This window comes from Pan troglodytes, chromosome 6, assembly GCF_028858775.2.
Source record: "Pan troglodytes isolate AG18354 chromosome 6, NHGRI_mPanTro3-v2.0_pri, whole genome shotgun sequence".
NCBI classification, from domain to species: domain Eukaryota; kingdom Metazoa; phylum Chordata; class Mammalia; order Primates; family Hominidae; genus Pan; species Pan troglodytes.
The window spans coordinates 53,323,474-53,343,344 of record NC_072404.2 but is presented as its reverse complement, the minus strand read 5'-3'; the positions used below and the strand labels follow the sequence as shown (position 1 = coordinate 53,343,344).

At 48.8% G+C, this 19,871-nt stretch overlaps 1 protein-coding gene across 5 annotated transcripts in view; it reads left to right on the top strand.

Annotated features, from left to right (window-relative positions):
* The window catches only part of TNS3 (tensin 3), a 308,216-nt gene that overhangs the window by 62,648 nt on the left and 225,697 nt on the right, over positions 1 to 19,871 (top strand). For all 5 annotated transcript variants that reach the window (XM_016957426.3, XM_519088.9, XM_016957425.4 and 2 more), the window contains one exon: positions 13,104 to 13,141. In XM_016957426.3, coding sequence (XP_016812915.1) covers positions 13,104 to 13,141 — 38 coding nt within the window. The remainder of the gene's footprint in view (positions 1 to 13,103; positions 13,142 to 19,871) is intronic.

Here is a 19,871-nt window from a genome sequence, read left to right as displayed (position 1 = left end):
GAAGGCTGAGGCGGGTGGATCACGAGGTCAGGAGATCGAGACCATCCTGGATAACATGGTGAAACCCCGTCTCTACTAAAAAAAAAACACAAAACATTAGCAGGTGTGGTGGCGGGCGCCTGTAGTCCCAGCTACTCGGGAGACTGAGGCAGGAGAATGGCATGAACCCGGGAGGCGGAGCTTGCAGTGAGCCGAGATTGTGCCACTGCACTCCAGCCTGGGCAACAGAGCGAGACTCCGTCTCAAAAAAAAAAAAAAAAGAAATGTGAGGAGCTCTGTTCCAGAGGATGGGGTCGAAGCCTGGCCTCTGCGTAACTCAGCCAGACTGCCCCTAACCTAGGGTGAGCATGGACAGGCAGGCTCCCCTATCACCCTCGCCCCTCCAGCCAGCTCACTGTGGCTAGCATGGGTCTAGGAGGTGCCTACTATGTTAGGTGCTGGCCACCCACACACAGGTGGACATCTGCCACCAGGCTGCTTGGCTAGTGAGGGACAAAGAAGTCCTGGACAGTCACACCCGTGTGTGGGGGACTGGGGTTCTTGGGAGGGTGCTCCTGGTTTACATGGTGATGAGTGGCCCCATCGCTGGGGTCTGCTCACACACAGAGTGAGGTGGGGGACTTGTTTCCTTCCAAACGTGTATTTGAAGGAGACAATTACTAAGAGGGTTTCCTGAGTTAGACTTAAGATGTTTTTGAGGGATTGGTACCATCTTCTTTCTTTCCTTTCATTTTGCAATATTGTATAATATGATCCCTTTGAATATCTGATGGAGATGCAGAGACATTCTCCTTTGCACCCATGCCTTGTGTTGGGGGGGATATCTTAAATGGGGGGCAGGTTGACAACAAGGTAAAGAGACAACAAGGTTCGTCCTATACATAGATTTTGTAAGTAATGTTAGGGATGGGAGCTGCGCCCCGAGACGAAGCAGCAGGCGGGGCCTCAGCGGGTCTCACTGACTCTGGGCTTGATTCTCTGGACTGTGAAGTGGGCAGTGAGGCCTGGCTGGCCCTACTCACAGGCTGTTCGGAGGAACATGTGAGTCAAGGGACGTAAAAGGACTCTGTCAGCTCCTGAGTGCTTCATCAACATTAGTCAGTGCCGCAGCTGATTCAGTGTCCTATTTGTGAAGATTAAGTCCACCTCGATTGATTTTTGAGAGGCTCAAAGGTTAAACCTGTGATCTCCAGAGCCAGGCTGATGTGAGTTCAGACCTTAGCTCCACTGCCTCTCTGTGCTTCAGTTTCCCGGTCTGCCACATGAGGACAATAACTGATACTCATCAAGGGGTTGTGTGAGGATCAGATGCATGTCTGAGCACGTGAACCATGACCATACGATAAGAATCCCTTGAGGGGGATAATGATTTATTTATTTATTTATTTACTTACTTACTTATTTATATTCTTTCTTGTAGAGATGGGGGTCTTACTGTTGCCCAGGCTGTTTTCCAACTCATAACCTCAAATAAGCCTGCCAACTTTGCCTCCCAAAGTGCTGGGAATTCAGGCGTTGGCCGCTGTGCCTGGCCCCAGCGATTATTTTTCGAGAAAAGAAAATCATTACGTGGAAAGAATGAGAGAGAAAGAGTAAAACTGAATATCTGGGGATGAAAACTTCAAGAGTTTTAGGGGCTGTTGTCTTGAAGTGTGGTGCAGTGTTCTTGGGCAGATCTGGCGTGGGGAGGTGAGGATCTGTGAAGAGAGTGAGAACAGCAAATAGATAAGAGCGTGGAGATGGCCGCCCTGTGACATCGGCGGAGGGACCTTGCGGCGACATCGAATCCTACCTGTGCCACACGGGCGCACAGAGAGGGCTGCTCTGTCTCGAATGGGAGCATCTTGAGCCTTATCCCCATTCCTGAGTTCGTGTTCAACAGAGGGTGGTCTGGAGGGTTTAACTTCCCTTTTGGGAGGCACCTGGCTGAGGAAATGGTGCTGTGGGAGGCAGGCTGGGTGCAGCCAAGAGCCTTGGGCTCTCCGCAACCCCAGTCGACCTGCCACAAAGGCTTGTGCAAATACTGGAGTTTGTGAGAGTGACTATCTTGGTTGACTGATTCTTGATTGATTGATTATTGTTGACTGATTCTTGATTGATTGATTATTGATTGGTTGATGCCCTCAACAATTAATTTTATAGTGCCTTTTGGGTGCTGGCCTCCCTGAGGCTGTGTGACCCAGCTCCCTGGCACCTTCTCACCCATTTGCTGCTATTTTTCTTCTTGTCTCTTCAGACTATTCTTGACCCCTGATACAGAAATGACTTTGGAACCCTCCCTCCGCCTTTAGGCTCCCGCTGCCCCTTCCTGGAGTTACTTTCCTGTACCTCAGGTCATCCTGATTGAATCCACGGTTCCTGTTGATTTTCCTTTCCTCTTGCACTGCAGTGTATATCCATGAATGTTTTTTGTGTTCCCAATAGTATCCAGGTCCAGATCAGTTTCTGCCCTGTTGTAGGTGTCCAGGACATATTTAGAGGCTTACAAAATGTTTCAGCTGTGGGTATTAATGAATACTGGTGGAATTAAGGAGGGAATAAAAGGTAGAAGTATTTAGTTTGGTGAGTATTAACTTGTGGTTAGCTTTGTATCTTTACAAACATCTGGTTTGTTGGAGGTGGTGAAGGTCCCTGCGGGTGAGCTCTTCCCCTTCCCTTTCCCGACGAGACTTATCTGAGGCTTGCCCTGTGGGTGGCTTTCGGGGGTAAAGATTGGTAATAACACCTTTCCTCTAGGTTTCTTTTGTCAAGCGTGGGGCTGCAGGATGCTGTGGCTGGTAGCCCTGGTAAGATGAGTGTGATTTGAAGCGGGGCTTGTGGAGACCATCCAGGAAAACAGCACAGCAGGGTTTCTATTGCAAGGTTGGGCGTTCTTGTCTTCAGTCAACATTGGCCAGGCTCCAGTAGGACCATAGAATTGGCACACCCCATGACACTGTGAAGGAAAAAGAGCCTGTGTAAGTACACCAGGCTGAATTGGGATACAACACATGAGCTAGATTTTTGTTTGTTTGTTTGTTTGTTTTTGAGACGGAGTTTTGCTCTTGTTGCCCAGGCTGGAGTGCAGTGCTGTGGTCTCGGCTCACTGCAACCTCCGCCTCCCGGGTTCAAGTGATTCTCCTGCCTCAGCTTCCCGAGTAGCTGGGATTATGGGCGCCCACCACCACGCCTGGCTAATTTTTGTAGTTTTAGTAGAGGTGGGGTTTCACCACATTGGCCAGGCTGGTCTCCAACTCCTGACCTCAGATGATCCACCCACCTCGGCCTCCCAAAGTGCTGGGATTATAGCCGTGAGCCACTGCGCCTGACCCATAAGAGCTAGATTTTTATTTGTGTGTGTTTGTGTATCTTCACAGGAAATCATTTTAGCCATTGCTCTTGTCAGCGTAGTAGGAGGAGGACGGACCTGGCCCATCTCCTTACGTGCTGCCGCATGTGTAGATGGGGCATTAGCAGGGTAGGGGATGCTGCTTACTGAGTTGGAGCTGGGAGCCGGGCACAGTCACTGTGGGTGTAGATGGGGTAGAGGCAGGATGTGGGGATGCTGCAGCTCATTGAGTTGAGATGGGGTCCTGACAGTCACTGCAGGTGTAGACAAGGCAGAGGCAGGATGGGAGGATGCTGCTCACTGAGTTGAGATGGGGTCCTGGCAGTCACTGCAAGTTTAGATGGGACAGAGGCAGGATGTGAGGACTCTGCTCACTGAGTTGAGATGGGGTCCTGGCAGTCACTGCAAGTGTAGATGAGAGCCTGGCAGAGTCAGGGATGGGCTGCTCCACAGGAAGCTGTGGCCCTGGACAGTTGTACCCTATTTCTGTTCCTCAGTGCCGTGATCTTTACAATTTGCACATTAGAGTAGTTAATCTCTAGGATTTTCTGTTTCTCAATAGACTATATAGAGACCACTCCCCAAATAGGCAATTTCATAGTGTTCTCTACTAATAATTCACATATGTCATATACATTTGCATTTTGATCCCTTTGTGTACATGCTACCTAGAGACAACAAGGTATTCCCTTTACATAGATTATGTAAGTAATCATGCATCACAGTGATGTGACGTTTTGGTAGAGGTGTTCTTTCTTTGGCTTATTTCTGGGGAAGCAGCAGAGCATGGTGGAGGTGAGGTGGATGGTGGAGACAGCCTGCCAGCATTCCTGCTCTGCCTCTTTCTGCTTAGAGTCATTGTGAGGAATAGCAGGGTAAATATACATGAAACACAAAGAACACTGAGGAGCTCCAGAAAGTGTTCAATGGTGTCAGTAATGATGATGGTGATAATGATATTGTTAGTGATGGTGATGAGGGTGGCAATGGTATGCCGATAATGATGTTGTAATTGATGGTGATGATGGTAACGATGATGGTGATGGTGGGTGGTGGCGTAATTGATGATGATGGTATATTAGTGATGATGGTGTTGATGGGGATGGTGATGATGATGGTATGATGTTGGTGAAGATGGTGATGGTCAAGATGATCATGATGGTGATGGTGAAATTGATGGAGATGATGATGGTGATGGTGTGGTTGATGGTGACCATGGCACTGGTGATTATGTTGACATGATGATGGTGATGGTGATGATGTTGATGAATGGTGACAATGATGGTGATGATGATGGTGATGACAGTAATGATAGTGCTGTGACTGGTGATGGTGATAGTGATAGTGTAGTTGATGGTGATAGTAACAATGGCAATGGTAACGATTGTGATGATGATGCTGATCGTGATGATACTGATGGTGATGATAGATGGAGAAGGGTTAGGGGCATATTCTGTGATGCAGGCCAGTATTTCTACCATTCCTTTTCTGGCTCATTCTTGGACTTTCAGGTCCCTGACTTTCACATTTTAACCTCCTAGTTAAATGCAAATTTCATATGTGGTTAAGTTGAAAGAAAACATTTCATGTTTTAAAAACTGTTATGTTAACATGTAAGGGCCCTGTTATCTCTACTCTTGGAACTTTAAGTAAGGGAAAGAAAAGATAGAAATGACATTGAGCAATGGGGTTAAGTGTCCAGTTGTGGTTTTTCTTACACTCCTCAAAACCTTGCTGGTGTGCTCATACCATCAGTTAGGACTCTGAGGGAACCTGTTCTCACTACATGTCACTGAGTTCCCTTGGGTGGCCTAACATGGTCCAGTTGCCACTGATATCCCAAACTGGTTGTATTTCACAGAGGACAGAGGAAGGCGCTGTTATGGGTGAGTCTCGGCATTCTGGAATTGAGTAGATTCGGCCCCAAAAGTTACAAGTTTTGTGGGACTTGGTCCCTGGAAGAAGGTAGATCCAGGGAGGATCCAGGGTCAGACCACGCATAAATGCTCCCCATTTGAGAGATGGTTTTCTGGGATCTAATAGTGGAATCAGCGAGACTATCATGGAATGAGACAGGATGGCACAGAATAAAGAAGTGCTGCAACAAGAGAGACAGCTGTAGGGAAGGCCTAAAGGAGATGAGAGTTGAGAAAGGAAGCAAGGAGAAAGGAGAAAAGCAAGGAGAAAGCTGAGAAAGGAGACCAGAGGGAAAATGGGATGAAGGGAGTTTTGTAAGAAAGATTTGGTAATGGGTTGTTCCACGCGGTTAACCCAACATTATTAAGCACCTGCTAGGAGAGAAAGATGAGAGTTTTGTGTCCTGTCTTGGAGTCCGTCGGAGTCAGCAATACACTAAGTGATTACAGATAAAGGTTTGGAGATAGACGGGCAGGTCGGTAGGTGTGTGTTTTTTGCTTTGGGCCAGGTGCAGTATTAGGACTCCAGGAGAACATGGTAGTTATTTAAAACTAACAAGGCAACAATGGGGTCATGGGGTTGAGCAGTGAATGTGGGCATTGGGCAGGCCTTGTCGGCGGTGCCCCGCTGTGGGTCAGTCAGTCCCCTCCTGCCTTGTGGAGCCTGTTACTGGGACACAGAGAGGCTGGCAAACTTGACAGTTGATGCTAGGAGAAGCAGAGGGTGACTCACAGGCTTGTTTATAACTTGGTCAATATGTGTCGAGTGTTGTATAAAAGATTCTGACAACCCTGTAAGACAGTGGCCTGGATTCCCAAGGCTCGTGGAGACGTTGTGAAGAATAGCAGTTCCAAGACAACATGTAAAAATGTTGGGCGTTTGCAAGCCAGACAGCTCTGGGCTGTAACTGCTGCAGCAGGAGCCAGGATTCTTAAACATGAGTCTGGAAACCTCATCTGACAAGGGAACTGATGTGTGGTTTGCAGACTGTCAGTTTTGGAGCCGAGTGTTCAGGCAAAGCCATGAGAAGGGGCCTGCCACACACCAGCTCAGACGCCGGAGGGTAAGCTGGGCTGGAGAAGGGACAGGCTCCTCACAGGAAAAGGCTTTTGGTGGAGCCTACTTGCATGGAATGTCACTGACTCTCTCACTTGAGATTTTTCAGCTTTTCAGTTTTGCAAGTTGATGGATGAAAAGTGATGTCTCCTTTTTATTATGTTTTTCATTCATCTGATGATTACATGAGGTTGAACATCTAAAAAGATACAGAAAAGCTGCCTGCAGCATTTCTGTTTACTTAGCAAAGTAGCCTTTCAAATCCTTTGTTCATTGCTTATTTAAAAATTAGATTACTTTAGGGCGTGGTGAGGTGGCTTATGCTTGTAATCCCAGCATTTTGGGACGCCGAGGCGGGAGAATCAATTGAAACCGGGAGTTCGAGACCAGCCTGGGCAACAAAACAAGACCCCATTTCTACAAAAAATTTAAAAATTGGCCTGAACAGTGGCACGCGCCAGTGGTCCCAGCTACTCTAGAGGCTGAGGCAGGAGGATTGCTTCAGCCTGGAAATTTGAGGCTGCAGTGAGCTATGATCATGCCACTGCACTCCAGCCTGGGTGACAGTGAGACCTCATCTCTAAAAAGAAAAAAATAAATAAATAACATTTTGAAAATTAATAAATTTAAAAATCATTTTTTAAAATTTCTAAGACTTCACTATATTATGAATACTAAATCTTATCTGTGATATTAGGCAGAACTTTTGCCAATTTTTAATGACATTTGTCCTCAGAAAAGGTCAGTTTCTTATCTTTCCACTTTGTACATTGCAAACATTCTAGTCAGTTGCTTGTCTAAGTTTATTTGTGGCCTGTTTGTCACGCAAAAGTTGTAATGTTTGGTTTGTTCAGATCTACTCATCTTTTCATTTAGTTCATACTCTTGTTCCTTGTTTTAGAATGCCTGCCCTTCTCCAAGGTCACAAAGATGTTCTCTGATATTTTATTCTAATATTCATTTCAGCTTTTCCAATTCCGAATCAGTTCTATGATTGATGCATCTGAAATTCATGGTATTTCTGTTATTATTATGATGATGTTTTTCATGGAGTAACCAGTTTTCCCAGTTTTGTTGTCTGGCTCCTCCTTTCTGTCTGAGTTGTGATGTCTCTCTCCAGTGTCATTTTCTCTCCTATAGATGAGGCCACCGCGTATGTCTGTCTGTCACAAAGTTTATTTCATACAACACAGTGCTGTATATCTGTTAGCCTTGCCTTTTGTAAGAACTCTCACATGTGAAATAGTTTGAGATCATAATTTTTCAATAGCTACCTAATATTTTGTTTGTATATATATGTAATTTTATCTTTTTATTGCTTAGGTAAACTTTTCTTTTCATGGCAGAGAGGAATCTTGGCTATCACCCTGTTCTACTCCTAATTACAGAAGGGGAAATGTGTGCCAGAGGGGACATGACTGGCATGGATCCTTGGAGAGGGGCTGGAGTGAGCATGTGAGTTCAGACTCCTGAGGTCCCTGGACACCTGCTCCTGGTCCTGGTGTGTAGCTCATGGTAGATGTTTGCTTTAGTGGGCTCACGCATGTGGAGGCCCAGTTCTTGCACCAGGCACAGAAGAGCCTTTGCACACCAGCTCACTGGGTGTTCCAGTGCAGCTCTGGGAGGTGGGCTCTGCCCATCTAGAGCTGGGCTGGCAGCTGGTGTCACTGCTTAACCTGCTCTGTCGCCCAGGGCAGGCAGCTTCCGCTCTGTGCTGCAGTTTGCTGTTCGTGCAACGGAGTGAGAATGTGACTATCTCCCTGGTCCCCATGGGAACAGGTGGAACAAGGCGTCTAAAGTACATTGAGCTTCGTGGAAGGCACTGTGGCAGCCAATAACGGGGCTGCATGGAAGGAGCCTCTCCCAGCCAGCACGGCATGTGTCTTCTGCAGGGGGAGGTGCAGCGGCCGGCAGGCTCCGGGCAGTGTGCCTGGGCCCCGGTTCTGCAGCCCAAGTTCTCCAGGTTCTTCTTGTGGGTCCAGCTCCGTGCTCAGAGGGGGAGGTTCCAGAAGCTGAGGCATTTTCCTTCTCTTGCTTCATTTACAGGAGTGGGAAGGCCTTCGCCAGAAGCCCCTGGGAGAATTCACTTACCTTTCTGTTGGTCAAAATTGGGTCCTTACCCCATTCTGAGAGCCTCAGGCAAGGAGAATGAACGGGGTTGCCCTCGCGCTGCGGGTCTCGGGCACCCACTGCTAGGGTCCTAGAAGACCCTAAAGGGCTCCTGTCAGTGTGCTTTGTATTCATCACGATTTACCCTATTAGAAATGGGAAACTGATGAGTATTTAAAATATTTAAGTCAGTTAAAAGCAATGGTAATGAACCAATTATATGTTAAAATGAACATAAGCTTAATAAAAAATAACTATGTTTCAAAACAACAAAATGAGAGGAGGGGCATTTTTTTTGTGATTCTGTCATGCAGCCTTAATCAAGAGGCTAGTTACCCTTGCATGCAGTCTTCTGCAATGTTTGGTTTGAAGCGTTGAAGACAATCTAGCCCCATAAACATATCTACTTGGAAAAGGAGGCATTTCAATAGGCTTTTCCGGCCATTGTAGATATTTCATTTTGATTCTACACCAAAACTCAAGTGACAGTTGCTTAAAGTTCAGTTTCACTGTGGAATCTGAAATTGTGTCAGTAGAGTTTTTCCTACTCTGTTTTATTAAAATCCACTGGCCTGTCTTGCACACCAAGTGCATCTTTTACCCGGTGTGGAACACCACACACTGGACATTTGGAAATTATTGGTCCACTGACAATTCCGCAGAACTTCTAAATGTTGACATATTTGTTATACAATCTCAGGAAAATCCCCACATTTGTTAATAATATTGTTGATTTTAACAGAAATGTCCTAGGAGTTGTTAGGCCCTGGTGATGGGTACAAGTCTTTTTTTTTTTTTTTTTTTTAAGACAGTCTTACTCTGTCACCCAGGGCACGATCTCGGCTCACTGCAACCTCTGCCTCCTGGGTTCAGGAGATTCTTGTGCCTCAGCCTCCCAAGTAGCTGGGATTACAGACATGCATCATCATACCCAGCTACTTTTTTGTATTTTTAGTAGAGATAGGGATTCACTATGTTGGCCGGGCTAGTCTCAAACTCCTGACCTCAAGTGATCTGCCTGCCTCAGCCTCCCAAAGTGTTGAGATTACAGGCGTGAGCCACTGCACCTGGCCTGGGTACTAGTCTTTTAAAATTCTAATTTTCACTTGAAATCTCAAATTTTGACATTGGTTTATGATGACAGACTCACTTCATTTTTGAGAAAATGACAAGCACTCGAGTCTGAATAACTGCATTTTGTCTGCTAGGAGTTCTTTCAAATAAAAATGACATCCCCTGAGAAGGTGGCTAGTTTAGCTGCCAGCTCACACAACTGCTATTCCAAAAAGGAGGCAGGTCTGCCTGGCTGAGGGTCAAAGTGAACACATACGTTTTGTCTTCTGGGCCTGTGTGCTTCAGAGATGGATTTTGGTGCGAAGTTCTTCTGCTGTTTTGGAGCCTCCCTTCTGGCCAGCACCTTCACAGCCCCGAATCCCTAAGTGAGGTTAGGTAATGAGGTCTCCATAGCTTGTGGGCCTGCTGGCTATGGGCTTCTGAAAGCAGACCTGGAACAGGTCAGGATTGGGACGCAGTTGTCCAGCACATGAATCCTCAGTCTCATCCATAAACCCCAGTCTCCCATTAGTAAAACAGGCGAAGATAGGTAGCTTCTTTCCAGGGTGTGGTGGAAATTTGGTAATACCCATGCAGTTCAAACTTTTAGGTGCTGAGTGTATCAGCTGCCTGTTACTCCTGTTAGTGCTGCTATTGTGAGACCCTGGTCATGCACAACAGAGACGCTGTCCCTTGAGGAGCTTTGCAGCCCTTCGGGAGAGATGGACACAGGGAGATCATCATGATATGACAAGCCATGATGACCTGCCATGATGGGTCAGTGGCACAGAAGGGTGTCAATTCAGGAACGGAGGCAGCTGAGCCGGGCCCAGGAGGTGGGTGCAGGATGGCGTGAATGAGGAGGTGAGGTTGGTATGGGCAGGGTTAGGGCAGGCAGGGGTAGGGCAGGCAGGGGGCTGTCTCCTGTGGGCGGCAGGATAGGAAGCTGGGCCTGGGCACTGTTTGATTCATATTTTGTAATATGTCAGAAAGGCAGGGAGAGTATGGCTGGATGCAAACACTGAATTTGATGCACAGACGGGCTGGAGTCCCACCTTCATGGACCATGGCTGCCCCCTTGGCTGAGTCACCCTTACAGTTTCTCCCCGAGAGGTGCTTACGAGGAGCAAGTGCAGTAACATACGGGAAAGTATCTTGTATACTGCCTGGTGCGGTGCTGACCAGAGCTGGGCCATGGATAGATTGACGGTGGACTTGCTACTCTGAGGATTACCCATGCTGCTGACAATCGAGTGTGAAGTCCTAGTCCAAACATTTGTAAAACTTTGAGGGTCACTTGTCTACATACCAGAAACAATGGCCCTGCCTCTCAGGATTGTAGTCTTGGCTCATGGGTAGTTTATGTGATTTCACTATGATAATTGAATTTAATGATTTTGCCCTACAGTGCTGATGGCTGTCTGGTGGCCGAGTAGGCCACCCACCATGGATGTATCATACCACTGCCACCCTTGCACTGACCAGGGCCATTTTTTTGTGTTGAGTTGGCGTGTAGCGTGACAAATGATCCCCAAAGTTAGTACCTTAACATAGCAGTAAGCATCTGTTATCTCCCACTGTGTCAGTGATCAGGAATTTGGGACACAGGTGACTGGGCAGTTCTGGCTCAGGGTCTCTGGAGAGGCTGCACCATCTGAAGGCTTGGTTGGGGTTGGAGACCAGCTTCTGAGGTGGCGCACTTCTGTGGCTGGGAAGCTGGGGCCAGCTATTTGTGGGAAGCCTCAGTTCCTCTCCATGGGGGCCTCTCCACAGAGCTGCTTGAGTGTCCTCACAACATGGCATCTGGCTGTCCTCAGAATGAGTGATCCTGGAGACCAGGACAGAAGTCACGATGTCTTTTAGCCACAAAAGTCACACACCGTCTCCTCTGCCAGGTTGCACTGTCACACAGCCCAGCTGATTCACTGTGGGAGGGGGCTATACACCGGCATGGGGGCCAAGAGACGAGGTCACCCAGGCCATCTGGAAGGCTAACCGCTGCATGATGTCGTGGTCCTGTGACATGCTGCTAGACGTGTGTAGGCAGAATTCTTTGCCTGACTCTCACTCAGCCAGAGGCCAGAGGCCTGCCCACTGCCCTTCTCCTTATCTCAGTCCTTTGTGCTGGCCTCTGCTGGGGATGGTTTCTGTCTGGACTTTTAATCTTGTGTGGAAGCCCCTTGTTTCCCAATGGCAAGTCTCTCTTGATTTGAAAATCACTGATCACCTTTGTGTGTTTTGCCCATCAGAAGGTGTAGGATAAATACATGTCTTTGTGAATAATCTTACAAACCTCAAGGTATAGAACGACAATTCAGCAATTCAAAAATATAGATCATACAAAAATAACAACCTAGCTGTAACTACTGGAGTTCTAATAATTGCCAGGCAGTGGGCAAGTGACCTTATCTGTTTCATCCTCATTCAACCCTACACAAACCTTTTTGACTTTGACACATCATAGAAAACAGAGTGCAGGAGGGGGAGTGAGACATTGATTAAATTCACGGGGTGTCGACACGCAGAGCTGGGATGTGGGGCCCCTCTCCCTGACTTCTGAGGCCTTGGTCTTCAGGTCCCACACACTTCTGCATGTGGACATTGCTTTCTAGTATCAAAGCAGGGTCCCTTGAAGGATTCCATTTGACCCATGATAGCTCCGTGGGAGGAAACAGAGACCCAGCTTGAGGGGCAGAGCCTGGATAGGAGGCTTTGGTCACTGTTCCCCAACCCAGGTCTCTTTCCCTCCTCCCACAGCTGTCCCTGTGGGCTGGCAAACGTGGGGGAAGGGAGGGCATGTACCCGACGCTCCCTTGGAGCTGGCACAGGAGGCTGTGTTGGGATTATTAGGTGTTGTTGCTTCATTTCTCTCTCCCTGTCCTGCAAGGCCTGCCTGCAGCATGCCCGTGGTGCTCGTGGGGAGGTTTATGCCTCATGATCACAGCTGCAGCCTCTGGGCAGAAGGGCCTGTGAAATCCGCATTGGTTCCAGCTCCGCATTGCATTGTTAGGGCCTCCGAAGGGACACAGGACTCGCTCCGTTCACACAATGGCCCCTCTGGAAGGATTCTCCTATAGGAATTTAGACATGAATTTATTCTGACAGTCAGTTCTCAGGTTGGCCGGAAGTGGAAACACTTCCGAAATCCAGATGCACGACTTTCTCACAAATTTAAAGGCTCCCATCCGGTCTTTCATGGACACTTTAAATTCTGATTCTTAAGGGGCATTTTCCAGTTTCTCTTCTTTTTTCAGGGATCAGCTATAATTTCTGGGCACACACGAATGCTTTCTGCTGCTGAAATTCACTGTTCTTCTTTAGGGATCCAGTTTGGCTGGACGTACATACCCCTTGAAAAACCAATCTGCTCATGACCGTGCTCCCAAGACATTCCTACCTGAGCCACCTGAGCTGTTGCTAACAGACAACAGTTGTAACTCTGCTCTTGCACACCACGTCCTCACTGCCTTCTGTCCACACTGCCGTGTGTCATATGTAAAAATCTCCCTCGTGCCAGAGAGAGGCCACCTATGGGATCTTCAAGCCAGAGACTCTGAAGGATTGAGAGGGTTCGAAGATGTAAGAATTCTTGCTAGAGAGACTGCTTGACACACATTCTTTCTCTTTTTTTTTTTCCCAGCCTGCAAGTATTCCTGCCACAAGAAATGTGAAGCCAAGGTAAGCATTCCGTTGCTTTCCCATGGGACTTTTTATAGCTGACTTGGCCTTCATTGAATGATATGTGTTGGGGGGCCTCTTTGGACTGCAGCCACGGAAAGAAAACTCTTTAGGAAAGCCAGGGCTGGGATACGGTGTATACTTTTCATCTCAAGGATAAACCAAAGAGCTTTGAAATCCACGGTTTTGATTATGGAAAATAATTCTTAAGAATTTGATTTCAGATAAGAATTCAATAGTTGTCCCCTGGCCACATCAACAGCTCCTTCTCAGTGGCACACGGTCCCTGGTTTCTCACTGCCTTGTTATACTGCCTCTCGGCGGAGAGAGGGCAGGAGCAGGGAGGTCCAGGGCATTCCCCTGGCCTGGGGACTTTTCTGCCTCATTTTGGAGATAGTTGTGCATAGACGGATTGGGGTTTTCAGCTGCCACGGAAACCTGGGAACCCTGGAGTAAGGTTTAGTGATGTTCACTGAGGTTTGTGAGTCTCTAGAGAGGTTAAATTGCCCGATGGCCTCTATGACCAAAGGAGGCCTGGCTATGTCCTGTTGGGCTTAGGGTTTTGGTGAGTGGGGAAGTGAGGTGGCCTGGAAGTGCCGTGTGGGAAGTGACAGACACCCCAAGGAAGAAGCACATGGTTTTCTACGTTGTCTTGGTGCTCGCACCTTCAGATCTCCTGGGGATGGTGGCTGTACTTACGGGATTCCCAGGTATGATTTGGGTCTGCAGTCGGGGTGTCAGCAGTGTTTTGCCCCATCTACTGTTTGGCCCTGCCTATGGGGGCTCTGTAGGTGTCCTGACAGGTCGTCCCCATGGCTGTAGGTCCAGGGAAGAGGAGTTTTAGAGTCTTGGGATTTTGCTACTGTTACAGACCTCATGGGTCAGCTGTTTTGATCATTTCCAGCCCTGCCTTCGGCTCCGAGTGGAAGGCTATGCTGGAAGCTGACTTCATGTTACCATGAACTCACTGCATGTGGGTCTGTTTTCCATGTGAGGACTAGGGGGGCTGGTTTCCCTGACCCTCCCGATCTCAGGCATACACAAACACACACATGCATAAATATGCACATGTGCATGCACATAAATACACATGCACACAAACACATTTGTGCTCACACGCATACATGCATATGTGTGCACACAAATACACACACACACACACACACACACAAAGTTGGAAGAACTAGACTAGTATAGCTCTATTTCTTTTCTCCCAAGAGACTTTTTAAAGTCTTCATTATGGAGAATGCTGAGCACGTGCCAGGAGCAGAGAGGATGGCACAGGGCCTTGCTGCCCCCTTCCTGAACCCCAGACCAGCAGCCCCTGTGACCTGGCCACACCTCCTTGCTGGCTGCCTCCTCCAGATGTCACGTGGGGTGCACTTCTCGGGCCTCCTGGGGGCTGTGTGGAGCGCTTCTCTTGCTTTCCACTCTGCTCTGGAGAGGGCTTCCCCTTTTCCAGAGGAGTGGGCGTTTCTTGTTCACACACTCCTAGGCGTAGCTGATTTCTGACCGTGGTTTATTTGAGGTTTTTTGTCCACAGATAGGCTCCTTTCCTGGGGTGCTGTGCACCTTCAGTGGTGTGGGAGCAGTGCTTCTGAATGCAGTGGTGAGTGGGAAGATTGTACCTTTGGGGGAGCATTTCAGACTTGGAGAGCTTCCCCCTCCCCTAGGAAGACTGGGATGTGTTGTCCCTTACCCCTGTTGTGTGGTGCCTTTGTCCGCATTGCTTGCACCTTGGGTTGGCTGCGGAGTAGGAGGAGGGGGTGGGCTGCTTGTCCTGACTCTGTTGTGGGCCCAGCCACCTCTGAGCCACAGCCGCAGAGATGAGCCTGCTGTTGTTCCTTCCATTTCTTAAATGAAGCCTGTCGCCGGCTGCTTAAGGGATTGAATTCTTTGGTTCAAAGTGTATTCCAAAATCCTTAACTATCACTGAATATGGGATTTCTAGCGGCAGCAATTGGCAGTTTGCTGAGGGATGGATAAGCTCTTATTCCTATCAGATCACAGTGCGGGGAAATATATCCGTGTTCATTTTTTTTTATAATACAGCTTTGAACTGCAGGGGAGAAAGCCCCTGGCAATAACAAAGCACCTTCTCATTCCAAAAATATAATGCCGTCGTTGTTGGGGATATGAGGGCCATAACTCCCCAGCTGCTCCTGCAGGGTATGCGGCTAAGGGAGCCGCTCGGTCTTCCAGGAACTGAATATGGCTGTGGCTTCTCCCACATTATTGCACTCGGCTTTTGAGTCCTTCATTACTGTGTTTAGATATATCGCCCAGTGGGCTCCTTAGACGCTGCACTCAGATTGCTCAGGCAAGTATGAAGCCTTGGTTCAGCTCATAGGCTTTGGTCTGGCATCAGACCCAAGACTGGGTGGTAGCGTGTGCTGTGTTAAACCCCCTCGATGGTGTTCCCCTCTGTATGGGAGCACTTGCGCCTGTGTCTACAGGCTCCACACATGCCCTGGAGCATGTGGCTGGTGTGTGGTGGTGCTGTTGATCTGCTGCTGTCAGTGACATTGTCACAGGCTCCTCCCATCCAGGCCCTCAGAGCCCCTTCTGTGGCACTGACAATGTGGAGAAACCATCCTGCAGAAATGGGGACCGAGACAGCAGCTGGGGGCTCAGGCAGGGAGGCAGAGCCATTGTTGGGACATTTTGAGAAGCCCCAAAAGACTGCTGTCACTCTCTTCTTGAGCCATTGGACAGTATGTCCTCTCAGGCCAGGCCATGCAGCTCAGTGGGTGGATGGAGGCAGAGACCTGGACTTGGATCCCAGTGGGGCTTTTTGTTTCCTGAAGCCTTTCTAGTCCCCCTTGCTATGGTCTTGATGTTTGTGTCTCCCCCAGATTCCTGTGTTGAAACCTGACCCCCAAGGTGATGGTAGCTGGAAATGGAGGCCTTTGGGGAGATGATTAGGTCGTGAGGGTGGAGTGTCTATGAATGGGATTAGTGCCTTTATAAAAGGGACCCCAGAGAGATCCCTTACCTCTTCTGCCATGTGCATACATGGCAAGAAGGCACCCTCTATGAACCCTGAAAAGGGCCCACACCAGACACTGAATCTGCTGGTGCCTTGATCTTGTACTTCCTAACCCTAGAACCTTGGGAAGTATATTTCTGTTGTTTATAAGCCTCCCAATATTTTGTTATAGCAGCCCACATGGACTTAGATAGGCCCTGAGCCTCACTTTCTTCCTGCATAAAAAAAGTGAATAATAGGTTTCTGTAATAAACAGAAAAATAACTTTCTCTTAGCTGTTGGTTATGTTAATACTTACTTAAGTTTCAGGGAAGTCACATAATGTATGTACAATCACTTGAAAGTTTGGGATTTCAACTATTTTGCTTCCTGGAATGCAGTGCTTATTCATGTGAGCCACATGAGCTGTGTGGGCATCATGACTTGCTTTTTTCCTGGCTGTCACTTGACTTACCGGCAAGAGTGAAAAAAGAAGTAGGAGAAATGAAGCAGTTGTAGGAAAGCAGATGTTGGGGAGGGGAGAAGGGGGAGGAAAGGGTGGCAGGTGGTGCCCCCCTGAAGGAAATGAAGGGGAGGTTCTGTGGAGCTTAGGCAAGCAGATGGAGGCATGGGAATCCTATCCTTGAAACCTGCAGCCTGGCATCATGGTGAGATGCCTCTTCCGCTTCTGCCCACTTGCAGACACATTTGCTCCTTAGAGTTGCACTTTGTGTAGGGTATTGAGTATCATCTTGAATCATCAGAGGTGAAATGGACCTGCAGATAATTTTTTTGTAAACTTAAGACCCCACGTAGGGACCATATGCAGGAGTTAGTGAGGGGAACATGCGCAGGAGTAATGTTGGGGAGATGCCCTGCACAGGGTCCTGATGCGCAGCTCCCCCTTTAATCCAGGAAAAACACAGAACCTCCTACCACCTGGGCTCCAATGCTCTCAGACCCCCTGGCTCATCCTCAGCCTTTGCAGCCTGGCTGCGAAGGTCCAGCTTGCTGTTTCTCTCTCTGCACGTGCCTCGGTTTGCACCCTTCTTGGATATAAAATACAGGAGTGCTGGTGTTGCCTCCTTGCTGAGTCTGTAGAAGAGAATGCAGCAAGAGGAGAGAGGTCCCAGGCTCTGTCCAGCCTCTTGGCTCCTGCAGGTGGCCTCAGCACCTTCTTCCACTGTCCCGGTGCTACGTCTGGGCACTTGCCAAGCCAGGAGCCTTTCCCCGCTCTCCAGCTGGCTGCTTGAGGGAGAGAGAACTTTGTGATAGGCTTGCTGCTCTTTTTAAGCTGAGACTACAGGAGGTCCTGGGGAAGTCAGTGGAACCCCCTGCTGCCCTCATCACCTGCTGCCCTGGGGGCCTTTGCTGGGCTCTCCCATCAGGGATCCCCATGTCCTGGCTGCGGCTGATGCAGGAGCTTTTTCACTTCCACCAGACAGGCCCAGGGCAAAGACTTGGTCCTCTGCCATGGAAAACACGGGACCTAGAGTTTATGGCTTCTTCAGAAACTGTCCCTAGACATTCATCCTGGGCGTCAACAGACACTCAGTGGCCTAACTGATAAGTTTCAACCATTAACTTCTGTCTGGCAGTTAACTTTCATCTTCAGATCACTCCTTTTCTCTGCATGCTAAGAGCCGCAGCTGCCGTGCAGTGGGATACGGGCCTGCTGGGTCCCAGGGATTGACCTGTCCAGCCCCCTCTCCCCATTGTCTGATGAAAAACCTCGAGACCCCAGGGAGGTGAAACAACTTACCTATTGTCACCTAGCTTCTGGGCCCAGAATTCATGGGCGTTGCATTTCAAAGCTCTGATTTTTGCTGTTCCATGTGTTCTTTTTGGTGCTTTGCCATCTTCATGTATCAGAAATGGAGCTGACGTTTGTGTGGGTGACTTTAGCCCACCTTGCTCGTATGCCTACAGAACCTACTATGCCTCTTGTGAACTCCAGCTCCAGGGCCAACTTCTCTAAAACACGAGTTGAGCGTCTCTCCCGCTTGGCTTGGGGCTCACTCCTCTTGGGCTGCATCTCTATTTCTCTTTCATGAAATGATGCCTGAGAATTCTCTGACTTCCGCATGGCTCAGGCCTCTTCTTCCCCGTGAAGGCTCTGCTCATACATCCGTGGCATCTTGTCCGAGACTCCCAGTCCTCCCACGAGACAGTGAGCAGGGGCAGTATCTCTCCCCAATTCCCATAGCTCTTTGCAACCCTGCAGGGGCCTCGGCTGTCGCAGCTGTGCGTTTCTGTTTTGGACCTTCTCACCCGTGCACAAGGAGGGAGGCTGTGGGAGCTGCTGCTTTGCTGACCCTGAGCTCTCGGTTACTGCATTCTCTGAGCCTGTCTCATCTTCCATGTCCAGACCTTACCCTGTCTAGGGCCCCAGAGCCTCCACTCTCCAGCATCCCACCAGCCAGCTCCGCTCTGCTCAGGGCAGGGGCCTGTCTTTCCTGCCAGCACACGGCCACGGAGGCTGCAGACTCTTGTCCCCACCTTCAGCAGGATTGGTGCTCCCTGGGCTGTTGGTGGAGGATGGAATCTGGTGAAGCTCATTGCCACAGCTTTTAAGGTTGGGGTGTCAGCTTTGACCTCCCCAAAAGGTGTAAGTAGTGGCCTTTCTTCATATGGTCTTCACTAGGAACGAATGATCTGAATTTGCTAGTAACAAGGCCTAATAAATTCTGTCTTTCTTTCTCTCTTCCTTTCTCCCTCCCTCCCTCCCTCCCTCCCTCCCTTCCTTCCTTGCTTCCTTCCTTCCTTCCTTCCTCTCTTCCTCCCTTTCTTTCCTTCCTCCCTTCCTCTCTTCCTCCCTTTCTCCTCTTCTCCCTTTCTCCCTTTCTCCCTTTCTCTCTTTCTCTCTTTCTGTCTGTCTTTCTTCCCTCCGTCACCCGGGCTGGAATGCAGTGGTGCAATCTTTCACAGCAACGTCCACCTCTTGGGTTCAAGGGATTCTTCTGCCTCAGCCTCCCAAGTAGCTGGGGTTATAGGCATGTGCCAACACGCCTGGCTATTTTATTTTTATTTTTATTTTTAGTAGAGACGGGGTTTCACCATATTGGCCAGGCTGGTCTCAAACTCCTAACCTCAAGTGATCCACCCACCTTGGCCTCCCAGAGTGCTGGGATTCTAGTGTGAGCCATTGAGCCCAGCCAGGACCAATACGTTTTTCATAACCAAAAGGAAAATCCCTGGCCCTGCGTGTAAAAGCTCTTTTGTTGTTTGTGAGTTCATCTCTTTCCTGCCCCTATTTGTACCCTTTACAATAGCTTCAGGAAGATGGTTACTCCTTCTGAACTCAGCTTCTTCATTTGAGCATAGGATTTTTAGGGATGTCATGAGATACATCTCTCCATGTCCAGCCTGTGCAGAAGGAATGCCACTCAGTCAGCGCTGTTGAGGGATCTGCAGGACCCTGCCGAGTGCTTTAGATATGCTCTGTCATTTACTCGTCACACTTCTCTCTGAGGAGGCTTGTTCTGCTCCCTCTTACAGGTGACAGGGCTGGGACCGAGCAGTTGCACCTCTTGCTAAAGCCTGTGATGGTCCTGCCCCAGCTCACGCGGCCAGCACGGGCTCTGCCTCTCTCTGCCGTCTCAGTAAATGTTTATACGGGCATCCCTACTCCTCCCTCCCCACTTCTTGCTCTAAGGGCGGAGGCAGTTAATTTTTAAGCCAGCCAGCTCAGCAGACATTTCCTGAGTGTAGCTCTCGGCCGTGCACAGAGCTGGACCCAGATGCAGCATGCTGTCCACAGGG